The 13,696-nt window shown below is 44.8% G+C and overlaps 1 protein-coding gene across 6 annotated transcripts in view; it reads right to left on the reverse strand.

Moving 5' to 3' along the window:
- Positions 1-13,696, reverse strand: part of FANCA (FA complementation group A) — a 3,206,914-nt gene that overhangs the window by 245,253 nt on the left and 2,947,965 nt on the right. For all 6 annotated transcript variants that reach the window (XM_069646037.1, XM_069646039.1, XM_069646038.1 and 3 more), the window contains 2 exons: positions 6,435-6,549; positions 6,225-6,300 (listed from right to left, as the gene is read on the reverse strand). In XM_069646037.1, coding sequence (XP_069502138.1) covers positions 6,225-6,300; positions 6,435-6,549 — 191 coding nt within the window. The remainder of the gene's footprint in view (positions 1-6,224; positions 6,301-6,434; positions 6,550-13,696) is intronic.

Here is a 13,696-nt window from a genome sequence, read left to right on the forward strand (position 1 = left end):
GTGCCACCTTGGACTGTGCTGCAATCGTGGGCAAGAGAAGACAACTGCTCAACTATCCTGACATATTTCCTGAACACTTTTCTTTTTGCATATACTATTGCCCCACACCATTTGTATTTAGAAGTAAGGATTGGCAATAGGTTTATTAGTATAGGCCCTTTTATTTTGACAGACTCCATTAGGACAGCATTGTTAGCTTGCTCCCATCCTTAGATTTAGGATTAGATAGGGGTTCAACCAACCCACTGAAGTTCAATAAACACCCTTGAACTGTGATCACTTGTGTCTGTCTTCACTATTTTATACCATGTCTTCCTTACAGTTGACATTATAATCATAAATGGATAGGACCAACCGGGTATAGTCGGACTGCGATTGAGAAGCGTACATCCTCATTAACGTCAAAGATTTCCTTGAAGCCGTCAGGTCCTTTAAGGTATGTGCCGATATGATTTTGACGGATGAAGGGGCACCGGTGGTCAAGAGCATTGACACTGTGCTGGAATCCTTCCAGATAGCCTTCACTCTCTGGCTCTTAGGCGAACAGGATGGATGTTTCCTAAATCCCTGTTAGCTGCGAAAAACCAGAGGGTGTTTCACAATCTAGTCACCGGGAATCCCTTACGGGAAAGGCCATCACTTTTGGATCCCGACCCTGGGGGTGGATAAGCGAGGGAGGATCACCTGGGTAGGGGGTCCTTGGGGAGTGGGGGAGAAGCACCCAATGGCAAGACATGGTATCCTCTTTTTTCCACAACCATCTAACCCCTATCCCTGTTTATTTTATGGGAAACTAAAACTCCCATAATTCCTCCCCACTTTGTTCTGACAAAAGTAGTACACCAAAGAAGATGAGGAATCAGGGCAGAAGGATTACATCCCCCATTCTTGTATTGGCCTTGTCCCTGTAATGAGGCCAGACAGAGTTAGGCTTGTAGCTCTAATAATGTACACCTACCTCTTATTAAGACTGCCTGTAAAAATAAAAGGTGGCGCGCACAAGCACATTTTGAGCGAGGCTGGGTACGTGAAGTAACAGCTCTTCCAAGGCGGATGCAAACCAGGCGGTTGGAGTTGCAATGCCAATGGGCTGATCAACACTTGCGAGGATCGAGAATAAGCCAGGCAAGACTTACAAGCTTTCTTGAGTTTTTGAAAAACAGAGCTGAGCGAGCACAGGCAAGAAACCTTACAGATGACAAGAAACAGCCCGCAAACCTCCTGTCTGAATGGCAGAGTTGGGGAGGAGTAGAGGAGACACTGGTAACAGTCTCGAAGTGCGACGAAAAGATGAAAGCAAGTCATTTAGCACAGCCGGTGAGTTATCAAGAGCAACAAAAGTCTGGCTGATGTTAAATAGAAAGTGACAGTGATTTGAAATATGATGGATGCTTGTGTGCCAATAACATGCGAATGAAGAGGACAATTGTTAAAGGAAAAGGAAACAAAGGAGCAGAGTGGTCTTGCACAAGGAGGGCGTACAATCGAAAGTTTCTGTGAAATGTTTGAACTTTGTTTTGAAAGATAATGCAAACAGAGAGCAAACGAAAGAAAGCTGAATAAGAGGAGAATGAAATATGTGAATTGTGGGCAGAAGTCGAGTAAAAGAACTTTGGAAAGGGCCAAAGAGGAAAGTGACAGAGCATAAGAGCTACAAATACCAAGAGGCATTGGTGCTACAAGAAAGTATTGTCAATTGAAAGACCTCTGCATGTCCACTTCGACCTCCATTTCCATATTCTATGCACATTTTGTGCAATTTCGAAAGTCTACAACAGTGAAGAATATCTTGGATAAAACGTGGGGAAGGCATCCCCCACAAAAAGACAGGCTTCAGCCCGACAGAGGGAAGCTGTTATGACTGGACTTGAGTATGTCATGATTGGACATGAGTAAGTGCAGAGTTTGAATGATGTAAGTGAAAGGGACTGAGTGAAGTCATGTGTGGAATGTTGGATGAGTTGGAATGTTGTCCTGCGTGAGATTTCCACCTTAGGCAGTTGAAACCATGTACCCTGGGCGGTGGGAGCCAGTGGGCTTCCTCCCTACTCCTGTCTTGTCCTGTCATTTTAAGAGTCTCTCTTATGTAACTTAAATAAAGTAACAACTACTGCCTTCCTTGGCTGCCTAAAGGACTCCTCTACGTACCAGAAGCCTGTGCAGAACTGTGGGAAATGTAAAACATATGAACAAGTACTGATGGCAAGACGGCTGAAGCCTAAGGAAGTGATTGAACTACCAGGAGTTAAAAGCCTGAGATGGAACTGTTGAACTGTACCAGTAAGACAAAGTGTTCAAAACTGATAGAACTGTGCCATCCACTCTGGAGGTGTGCTCCTTAAAAGCACAAATGGACACACACTCACTGGCTATCCGGTTTCCTGTAGCAAAGCAAATTCGACCAGGCTGAAGAGGAGTCCAAGGGCTTTGTGAGCTGGTTGGTCCCGCCAGGCTCAAGGGGAGAACACTCCTTGTGGATCTTCACTGTCGTCGGAGTTTCGGGCAATTCTGACCTGCAGGAGGGCTTTACCGGGATGTCCAGTAGTTGCAGCAGTCGTCTTCCTTCAGCTCCTCGTTGGTTCTCTCGTTCCAGTGGCGACTCTGCCTTCCTAGTCCCAGAGACCTGCTTTTAAGCAGTTTTCCCCCATTCACACAGCCTGGATGTCAATCACACAGCAGGGTGGCTGTCCTGGCTAGACAGCCACCTAGCCAATCAAACTAGAGTGCAACTTGGGTATCCAAGGAGACCCTGTGCAGGGGACCTCAAACCCCTCCTTCACATCCTGTCCACCCAGACACTCGGGCGCCTAAGGAGGGCTTCTGTGCAGAAGCCCGCCAAAGGACGGCGAACAAAGGATCCAAACCTGGTTTGGCGTGCAGAGTAAAGCACGAGAAAGACCTTTATAAAAAGAAATGGCAAATAAACCCGGCCGGAACCAAATATTATTAAAAGGGGTCCAACGGATTAAAGTTAGAGGCTACCACCATAGCCTCTAACAGTACTGAGGCTATTTTCATAGCTCGCTGTAAAATAAAAATGGTAGATACCACTGCCACCAGCTGAATCTTAGAGAAAGGGGAACGAAATAATGTTCCATGAGAAACAGACAAAAAGGGATAACTATTAACCCTTCCAGTACTCTATGGAAGATAGTTTGTACTGGTTCTGTAAATTTAAAAAGACTAGTAAGAAAGTCAATGGCAACTTTACATGTTCTGGGAGACAGTAGTCAGTCCCAGAAAATGGAGTTTAAAGTGGGAAGTCTAAAACACAACCCTGTGTCACTGCACTAAAGGTGCTGTGTGACACACAGTAAAAAGAAGATGCCTATGGAGTACGTGAGACTCCATAGTCCATGAGCACAAAATGTACAACACATAGCCAAACACACATGTAAGAGTGGGAAAAAAGGCTCACACTCTTACCAGATAAAAAGTTTAAATCCTATAAATCCAGCAAAGCTGCTGAGGGACTCAGTAGGTAAGGGAAATTAGCCATTCTGGAGAATTCTCCCTAACACTTCCTAAACAAGATAATATGGCTACCTAGAAAATGAGAAGCCTCAGAGAGCTAGTTGTTGAGACTGGGAGGTGAGTTCTGGCGTAGGGCGTGTCAGTTTATAAACAACCCTGCTCCGTGCTCCCTGTTAGGCAGAAACCTGTGCAGTTCCCTTAGGGACCACTGCAAAAGGCTTAGGACTACAGGTGTTGGCAGTAAACCCAATTGGTAGCAGTCTGTACCACCCAGATTTACCTGGTAGCTGTGGCTGAGCAGTCAGACTTCTCTCAAGAAGAGTTAGACAGTATATAGAGTCTACAAATTAGGTACCAAAATACGTGAGTGAGGCAAGGAATCCGTTGAGATTGAGTGTCTCTTTTCTTTCTTTTCTTCTTCTTGGAAGATGAAGAATCACAGGAGTAGTCCTGGAGCTTGAACCTTTTTTTTATATTTTTGGTCTCTGTTTTGTGCCTCTCCAGTACTTTTCAGGAGCGGAGCTCTGACCTTCAGGTGGAGCATCATTGCCTGACATGAACCACAGTCTGTGACATCGTGGTCAATACCCAGACGCTAAAGACAATCAGTAATTGACATTTTGGAGTCACAATCCTCACAGCGTTGGACACTGGAAGGTTTCTGGGCGTACATTTTGAAAAGAAAACATTTAGAATTTCGATACATGTCTAAAGAAATTTTAAGAGGTAACTGAAAGTTCAGAGAAATGTGCTGAGCATGCAGAATAAAAAGAACTGAGGTAATGGGGTGTGTTGCAAGCTATTTATACTGATGCGGATGCCACGTCCAGTCTCAAAGATGAAACATGCCAAGGGAAATCAACGCCATTGCTGCACAGCACCTACTACTGTTAAAACTTTCAGCGATCTGCTAAAGCAGGAAGAAATATCGAAGATGATGAATTTCTGTGAGTGTCAGGAAACCACTCATAGCCACGCCACTTCATGTCGCATACGTGTTTCCAGGTTACCATCCTTACCCACAGTTAGGTTTCCCCATGGCCAAACAGGACCTCCCAACAAGAGTCACCCAAAATCCTGTAATCCACGACCCCGCATCCGCCAAGACACTAAGCCCAGCAGTCACAGCACATCCTTCCGTGCGCGTTGGGGGTTGCCATGGAAATGCAGGAACCCTGAGCACATGCTACGTCACACGCCGTGACTGAGGAGCCTTCATTGACTACCTACGGACATCACCTTTCGGTAAGAACCACTCCATCTCTTACCACACGACATAAACTTTAGTTCCTCCAAATCCCTCCATTAATCCGGATCTGTCTGTTGCAGGGGGGACACCGCCTTACAATTGACACAAGGGACGCCCCTGCTATTGTCCTCTCACCACGCCTTATATAGGTCAGCCCTCATTGTATGCCCCTCTGCATTACGCTTACAGTTAACCTAGTTTGGTCTTTGATTCTGTGTCTTTGTCTTGCGGCCGGTGGTGTCCTGAGGTGCGCCCGCTGTATCTTTTTCCAATTAATAGACCCCTCTGTTGGTTCTTTCCTAAGCTCATCAGAGGGGTACATTGGTAGGAAGAATTTGTCTACTACACAATGAGCTGAACTACCTGTCACCTGAGACTCGGTCACCACTTGGGAGTGTGGGCGAGTTCTGACAGTGAGGACACAATGCATTAGAAAGAAGCATTTACAATGGATGGTTAAGTCACAGGGACAACTGTATCTCTGAAAACATTGCACATGTTTATTTATATATGAATGAATTAATTAGTATGTAAATAAATATTTCATGGCTGATAGCAATGTCTCTGATTCCAGAAGGATGAGGCAGAGGTGAGGAAAGCTAAGCTGCCACTTAATTCCACATGTGTTAGGAAAGACTTTGTCTGAACAATCCCGAGACAAATGGGAGTGGGTATGGGAAGAAGACAACTTGCTCCTAACCTTTCAAGCTGCTGTTTCTTTTTTCTTTTTTTCAAGCTGCTGTTTCATTTTTCTTTTTCTCTATCTACGTATCAAGGACTGTGCTCCAGAGCTCAGGATATCCCTTACATGGATCATCTGATCAGCATCTCTGGTGTTTTCTAGCTGACTGTCAGAAAAAACAATGCTTGGTCATTTGCTCCTTCACATTCATTGGTGCAAAGATTGACTGTACCCACAATGATCTGTCTTGTGGACCTCGCTCAAGCACTGTACACTGCAAAGGTGTGGGACGGACACTGACATCGGCTTGCTGCAGTCTTTAGTGGACTCGAAATCTGACTTAGGGAGATACACTATGGAGTTCAAAACCATTACTTTGCTGTTCCTCAAATTCGAAAAATATGTAAAAGTGAAAAAAGGAAATAAGCCCAGAGGGCTCAGGTGGGTTCATATATGTACTGAGGATGTTACTACCAACACAAGAAGTTCCACTGACAATGTAAATTAGTTAGCAAGGAGCTGTGTGATACTACTTAGAGACAATAAGAACAATATATAAACCAGTCTGTGCCTGGATGACATTTCAAAAGATATGAAATCTGTGGGAGTACTGTTACCATTGTAAACAATGTGTAAATCAACAGTAACTGTATTTGTGCATGTGGGGATTGGCACCATATACTTCGCACTCAGTGATCTGTTTCTAAAAGTGGCAAAAAGGACATTGTCCTCTACTTTAACTTCTCTGGCACAAAATTAGACAGCAATAACATAAATGAGAGTGTGTAAACATCCATATAATGAGAAGCAGAGAGTTACCTGTAGAATGCAATAGGCAGCATCTTGAGGTGGTGTTCAGAAGACGACCTGTGTAAGGTTCGGTGTGATTCCAATTCTGGAGTATAATAGAAAATGTGGTTAGTTGTGTCCACGTAAATTAGGCGGGAACTAAAAAAAAAAAAAAAAAGGAACATGCACTTTGTGAGCTGTTTGCTTCATCACTCATGGAAAGAAACTAGAACAGCCTACCTTTTGCTGATGGATGGAAGAGAAGCAACCAGGGAACGCCCCTCTCCTCCAACAAGCTCAGTATCTCTAGACATACATCTAAGCACTTACGGAACTCTGTATCTTCCTTGAAATTCTAAGAGGGGAGAAAATGAAAAACAAGAGGTTTTCTGTTATCATGAGAGCAGACAGCAGAAAGGAAAATATACAATTGATGACTATAAATAAATCAGAGATGATGCCCAGTATGGCACTGATACCAGCAGCCAGGCCGTCAAGTGCAAGCGTGTTTAACAAGTGGAACAATCATCTTTTCAGGCTGTGAGCAACCCAAAAACTGTATGTTTCCATGATTTAGTGTGTTGTGAAGGCATCATGAGTCACAGACAACAGGTTCAAGTTTTCTTAACAAAACATTTCTTTAAATGAAAAGGCAGGGTAGATGAATGCTTAACTTGCCCTATGCTAAGCTGGGATTTCCCTACCTAAAGAAAACCAAGGTTAGTCTACGGCAGGAAGTCCAAAGTAAAACAAACGTCTGTGTCCAAAACCTATACTCATAATTAACTGCATACAATGTGTCGGGATGTCAGCATCAAAAAGGAATAGTGTTCAAAGTCAAGTTCAGAGCTTCTTCTAGCTCTCTGGCTTATACTCAGCTCCCCTTCCCCAAGTTCAAGGTAGCTCATCAAATGTGGGGGTGGGGGGGGGGGTGGGGTGGGTTCCCTCCCCTCCCCTAAGTACAAGATAGTTCATCCAATACAGCAGTTCCCTTCCCCAAGTTTAAATCTTCCAGCTTTGAAAACAGAAACAACAAAAGGGCTTCTTTCCCCAAAGTTCATACTTTCCAAAACAACACTTGACTTACATATTATTACAAAGTCTTTGCATAACACAGGCTTCTTTGTAGGTGATTTCAGAGGCTTTTCATTCAGGGATACCTGGTCTAGGCGCACTTGTTGGACCACACGGTCCACCTATTACAGGTCACGCAACCGGTACCCTTCCTTGACTGCTTGTCCTTTGACACCTGCCATTGCTTCTCCTCAGAAGTGAAGTTTACTTCTGTCACATGTGCCACACTCTCCTGGCACTGTATTAGTTGGCTTGGTTAACCACCTTGTACTTGGTACACCTCCTGGTATTTCCTTGGCCCTTGCCAATGCTTGTTTACACAGTTCTTTGTGTTCTCTTTGCTTTAACTGTATGAAACCTGAGGGTATTCTCCCAAGTATTTCTCGGGAATCCCTTATTCAGGTGACCAAGGAAGAATCGTCTCTGTCAAAGTCCAACCCTAGGTGTAGACGAACAGGGAGTATCACCTGGCTAAGAGAAACGAGGTTTACGCTGAGGGGATTACCCCAGGTGAAAGGAGAGGCAGACAAAATCCCTGAGGTCTTTGTAGGCTATAACACACCTGTCTAGCTTTGACATTGACATTGACATCCATAATCTCCCTCCATCAATCTAGAAATCAAGCCCTATTTATCACTTTTGTGGATCTACGCACTACCTTCGATTCCATCTCGAGAGCATTACTGATTCACAAGTTGATTCACCAGGGTTGTCCATTTCACATAATCTCCTTAATCAAGGATCTTATACCAACAACTCAATACAAGTAAGACTCTCAGCTGAGGTCAAATTATCAACTTCGATAGCTACACATAGAGGAGTTAGAAAAGGGTGCACCTTGGTTTCGGCCATATTTAACTTCTTCATTTCTGATGTGGGGAGTGCATTTGCTAACATCTTAACTGACCCTTCCAAGTTGAATAACAAACCAATACCCTTTCTAATGTATGCTGATGATCTGGTGATAATGTCTAAGACTCTAAAGGGGCTCCAGAGAGTGTTTGATGGTCTTGCAGATTATACCCACTCAAACCATCTGTCCATTAATCCTGAAAATGTTGTTTAATTCTTCTAAAAAATGTGATTATAAGTCAAGTGTCTGGACTAGGGGGACCAAGGTGCAAGTAGTACAAACCTATACTTATACCTATACTAATTTGGGAGTACTTTTAGCAAGTCATGGAGGTGTTCCTTTGTATGGTCAACTGCTAACTCAAAGTCATCACAGCCATACAGCCATACAGCAAACGAAGATTTTGCTACGCAAATATGGCAGGTTTTCTGTTGCGCCTGCCCTCACATACTATCATCAAAAGACAACGCCAATTTTGCTATATGCAGCAGAAACTAGACCTATCATGCCCAAAAAATTCTGGTCAATTTTGGAAGCCAAATTTTGGCGTGGGGTACTTAGGCTTCCATCTTGCACTCCTCTCCCTTTTATACGAAATGAGCTTGATTTAATATCTGTGTATATGAGATACATTTGGCAAATGGTGGCACTGTTCAGAAAATGCCTCTTAGCTTACAATACAACATCGGTTCTGGGCATTTTGGCGGATCATATTTTTTCATCTAACAATGCCTTCATTACCAAATGGCGGTCTCAGGTAGTACAGGCCCTGGGATGGGTTGATGTTTCATTAACAACACTTTTTCAAAACCCAATACAGGTGAAAACCAGACTGTTTGCTTTTGATTGGGAAAGCACTAGTGCTGATTGTTCAAAATATTATGACTTTGATGCACAATTATTTCCCAGAAAAAAACATAGCATCCTAGAAGCATACCTAATCAAAGCTCTGTCTTCATTCCATATTCATGATTTCAAGCGGTTGAGGCTGAATCTTTTGCCTACCAGACAGATCCTGGCTCGGCGCAGTACTCAGGAAGATTTGGTGAAGCATTGTCGCTTTTGCCAGTGACAAAATACTTTGGAAACTTTAAGGCATCTTCTAACAATGTGTGGCACCGGTTAAACATCGTAAGATACACTTTGAGTCAATAGTAGAGTTCTATGGAGTCCGCACTTCAGAAATATTGTGGAAAATGATTTATTCGGGATACTCTACAACTGTACGTCTCAGGGCCTTGGCACTTCTACATGTTCTAAAACTTCATAGCACAAACGTCAATATCCTTTAGGATATTTGTAACTCATCCCATTTGTAATGTGTATTCTTGAACATTTCTTTTTTAATTAAGGGCTGAGGTCGATCCTATGATTTGACTTTTATTATTTTTCTTCTGGTTCTTTTTATATATACTTTGTTACGAAAGTGATTATTGGTTAATTTTATTCTGTGTATGATATTATGTATTTTGTAATATTTGTTTTAATAAATAAATTATATTGTTAAGTTAATTTCATCAGCTAAGGAAAATATATATATATATATATGGGATACATTACTCACCGTAATCGTATTTCTGATGCTTGTATCTGCTTAGATTCACATGCTGTGCATAGGCTGACATCTAGTGGAAGCTGCGGAGTATTACAGTTTGTTTTTCGAAACTCAAAAAAGGGCGTCGACACAGGGCGTGCCAGTAATACTATTCCTAGTGTGACGTCCACTGTACCCATGATCCCTCAAGCGTCTAGGACCCTCAGATTGTCATTTTTCTGACGTGAGGTAGCATGCGGAGTAGCGCGAGTACAGATAATCCAAGCAGATAGATAGAAAGGTAAGACTACAAGCATTCATGCGCCTTCTCTCAGAGGGGAGGAAGGGTGGGTCGCATGTGAATCTAAGCAGATACAAGCATCAGAAATACGATTACGGTGAGTAATCTATCCCTTCTGAGGCTTGTGGAATCTGCTTAGATCACATGCTGTGCATAGATTAGCGAGCAGTACCTGAAGAAGGACGTGGGATGTGAGAAGGGTCATGAGCAAATAAATATCTTAGAACCGCTTGTCCCACTTGTGTAACTGTCTTGGAATGGGTGTCAATGCAGTAGTGCTGAGTAAAAGTGTGAATAGAGCTCAAAGTAGCTGCTTTGCAAATGGTGTCAAGAGGTACATTTGCAATGAAAGCCAGAGTGGCCCCAATGCCTCTTGTAGAGTGGGCCCTAGGCGTGAAAGGCAGAGTTTTTTCAGATAGTGAGTAACACAGCTGGATACAGTTAATAATCCACTTAGAGATGGCAACTTTAGAGACGCAATCCCCCTCTCTGCCTGTAGCTACGGAGACAAACAGCTCATCTGTTTTCCTTAGCGGTCTGGATTTGTTTACATAGTAGAGGACCGCCCTACGCACTTCTAGTGTGTGTAGTTTCACCTCAGCTGAGCTTTGTGGGTCTTGGAAGAAAGCCGGAAGCTCGATGGACTGGTTCTCGTGGAATTTGGAAATAAGCTTAGGTGAGAACCCAGGGTGTGATCGTAAAACCAGTTTATCTTTATGGACAGTAAAGAAGGGATCTTGCACTGACAGAGCCTGAATTTCACTGACTCTTCTTATAGATGTAATAGCTACTAAGAAGGCCGTTTTGTAAGTTAGGTGTTTGAGACTGCTTTTGTGCATGGGCTCGAATGGGGGGCCCACGAGCTTAGATAGCACCACGTTAAGGTCCCATCCTGGTGGTGGGTTTGAAATATGAAGGCTTTAACTACTGGTACTTTCCACCACGACACCTTGTTATGGGAAGTGGTGTATGCTGACAGGGCTGCCAGGTGTACCTTCAGTGAGTTAAAAACCAGTCCTGCATCCAGCAGTTGGAGCATATATGTAACAATAGTGGAAGGAGTGCTATCAACTGGGTTGATTTGTTTATTTTGGCACTGTTACGCTCACCTGGCTCCCACAGGGACGTTGGTCGGACCCGGACTGCTGCGGCCTCCACCCACGTGATGCGTAGTGCAGCGATGACTGACTGGATCCCCCCTCCAATTCTTGTTTGCTTGACTCGTAGAAATATTCTCCTACAAGTGGAGAGATGGATTTAGCCACTTGTGGATTCAAGTGATAGCACCCCCACTGTCCTCCCCTCTAATCACCACTGAAGTGCCCTCTCAGCAATCTCACCATATATTCTTGAAGGATGAGCCCTCCATCCTGCGAAGTACGCAGGGGCGCGTTGATGACCAGTTACTTCACTGGCCTGAAGATATTGGAAGAGTTGTAGACGAATCCTGACTCCAAAAGGTCCTGGCGAAGAGCCGTAAGTATATAGTTCATAAGAGTTCAAAATGTCTGGAATTCACTCCTGTCCAATTCCTCTTTTATCTTGCAGCTTTGACCCAATAAGAAGATTGACAGCTGAAAGCGCTCTGGTAAAAGTCTGTTACCCAACACTGTCCGGTAAAATAATGCCCAGGGTTAAACTTGCTGCTTTCTCCTTTTCTCACAGGTGCGGCATAAGAGGTGGCGTGCTGATGAATAATACCTCTGGCGGTAAAATCAGGTAAGCATATGGCGCCTAAGAAATTGTCTCTGTCTGTTCTCTCTGCTCACCTTGTTGTTTCTTGTCCCCCTTAGGTGCCGGAATTCAGCGATGTGAAGATGGAGACAGCGCCGGATCGAAGAGATGCTGCGTGGAACGGTGAGTATGGCGCGGCACTGCTGTTGGCGGTGCGACGCGTTTAAAACAAAGTCTTTCCTCAGGTTTGAAGATGCGATGAATCCGGGATCAGGTAAGAAATCAGGTAATATTCTAGTTCTAACCTTTGCTTCTTTCCTTCTTTCTAAGTGCTCCAGGTTCGAGGCGGGCGTGGCAGAAGGCTAGATGCTGCTGCTGGCACGGTGAACGTTACGCTGCTGGATGCAGAATAACGCGAAGCGTGTGCTGCTCTTCGGACGTGGTTTAAATAGCCTCCAAAGTAGTCCCAGGTAGGTATTCCTTCCCGACCACACCCGAGTAACAAAATAGTCCCTAAGGTAAAGTAGTCCTTTCCAGGCCTCACATGGGCTTGGCTCTTCTTGCAGCATGGTCTGCATCAGGTAAGTGTGCACTTATGAGCCTGGCGCCTATGGCGTCAGGACTGATGTCCCATATGAGCCTGGCGCCATTGGCGCCAGGACTGAACCCAGACAGCCCCTAGCAGGGGTTGCTGGGTTTTCTCAAGGCAACATGATGCCTGCTCCCGGGGCTGATGGACGTGGTCTGGATGCCCAGGGGTATGCATCATTACAGGCACCAGATAACGAATCTCTACCATTTGTCAAAGTAGCAGTGGCTCGTGTTAGGTTTCCTAGATTCCTTTAGGATGTCCATACACCTCTGTGGTAAGTTGAGATGTCCGAACTCTATGACCTCAGGAGTCATGCTGCCAGGTTCATTGAGTTGGGTTGAGGATGCACCGTTTGACCTTGGTGCTGGGACAGTAAGTTGTACCAGCCCGGAAGTTTGATGGGTTCGCACACCGTCAATCTGCGTAAGTGTGGGAACCACGGTTGTCTTGCCCACATAGGAGCAACTAGGAAGAGCGTCATCGATTCTCTGTTCATCTTGTTGACAACCTTCCTGATTAGAGGAGTTGGTGGAAAAGCGTATGCAAACATCCCTGACCAGTTCATCTACAGGGCGTTCCCCTGGGAGTCTGGTTGGGGGAACCTGGATGCAAATCCTCGGCATTGTCTGTTTTCGCTTGTGGAAAATAGGTCTATAGTGGGGAAACCCCACTGAGAGAAGATATCTTCTACGACTTCTCTGTGTAGACACCATTCGTGTTCCTCTGGGAGGGGGTCTCTGCTCAGAGCATCCGCTAGGGAATTGAGATCCCCTGGAACATGTTGCGATGACAGGAATATGTTCCGTCTGAGTGCCCATATCCAGATTTTCTGTGCAAGCTTGGACAGATTTGGCGACCGAGTCCCTCCTTGCTTGTTCAGGTAGAACATGGCTGTAGTTCTGTCCGTCCGGATTTGCACTGACAGATTTAACAGGTAGGGCTCAAACGCTTGAAGTGCTCTTCCAACAGGTTGATGTGATTCTTGGCCACTGAGTGCGACCAGAGAACCTGAGCTGTGTGGTGGAGATGGTGAGCTCCCCACCCTGTCAGGCATGCATCGGTTGTGACTACCGCCTGTATCTCGGGATCGTAAAAGGGTTTCCCCTTGGACAGATTCTCTCTTGTCAACCAGTGAAGGCTTTGTACCAGTGTTGGCGAAACGACCACAAGATCGTCCCACTGACCACTTGCCTGAGACCACTGTTTCACCAACCATTCCTGCATGGGACGCATGCGCAGGCGCGCGTGGGGGACCAGGTAAATACATGACGCCATCATGCCCAGCAAACGCATTGCTTTGCGTACCGTTATCTGGCGACCAGACTGATATTGCGGAATTTGCAGCAGTATATTCCGAATTCTTTCCTCGGAGGGAAAGGTCAACCCCTCTTGAGTGTCTAGGATAGCTCCTAGGAACTGATGGGATGTGCTTGGCACCAGACTTTTTTTTTTCTCGTTTATTGAGAAGCCCAAT

This window comes from Ambystoma mexicanum, chromosome 2p (genome assembly GCF_040938575.1).
Source record: "Ambystoma mexicanum isolate Mex_15411 chromosome 2p, UKY_AmexF1_1, whole genome shotgun sequence".
NCBI classification, from domain to species: domain Eukaryota; kingdom Metazoa; phylum Chordata; class Amphibia; order Caudata; family Ambystomatidae; genus Ambystoma; species Ambystoma mexicanum.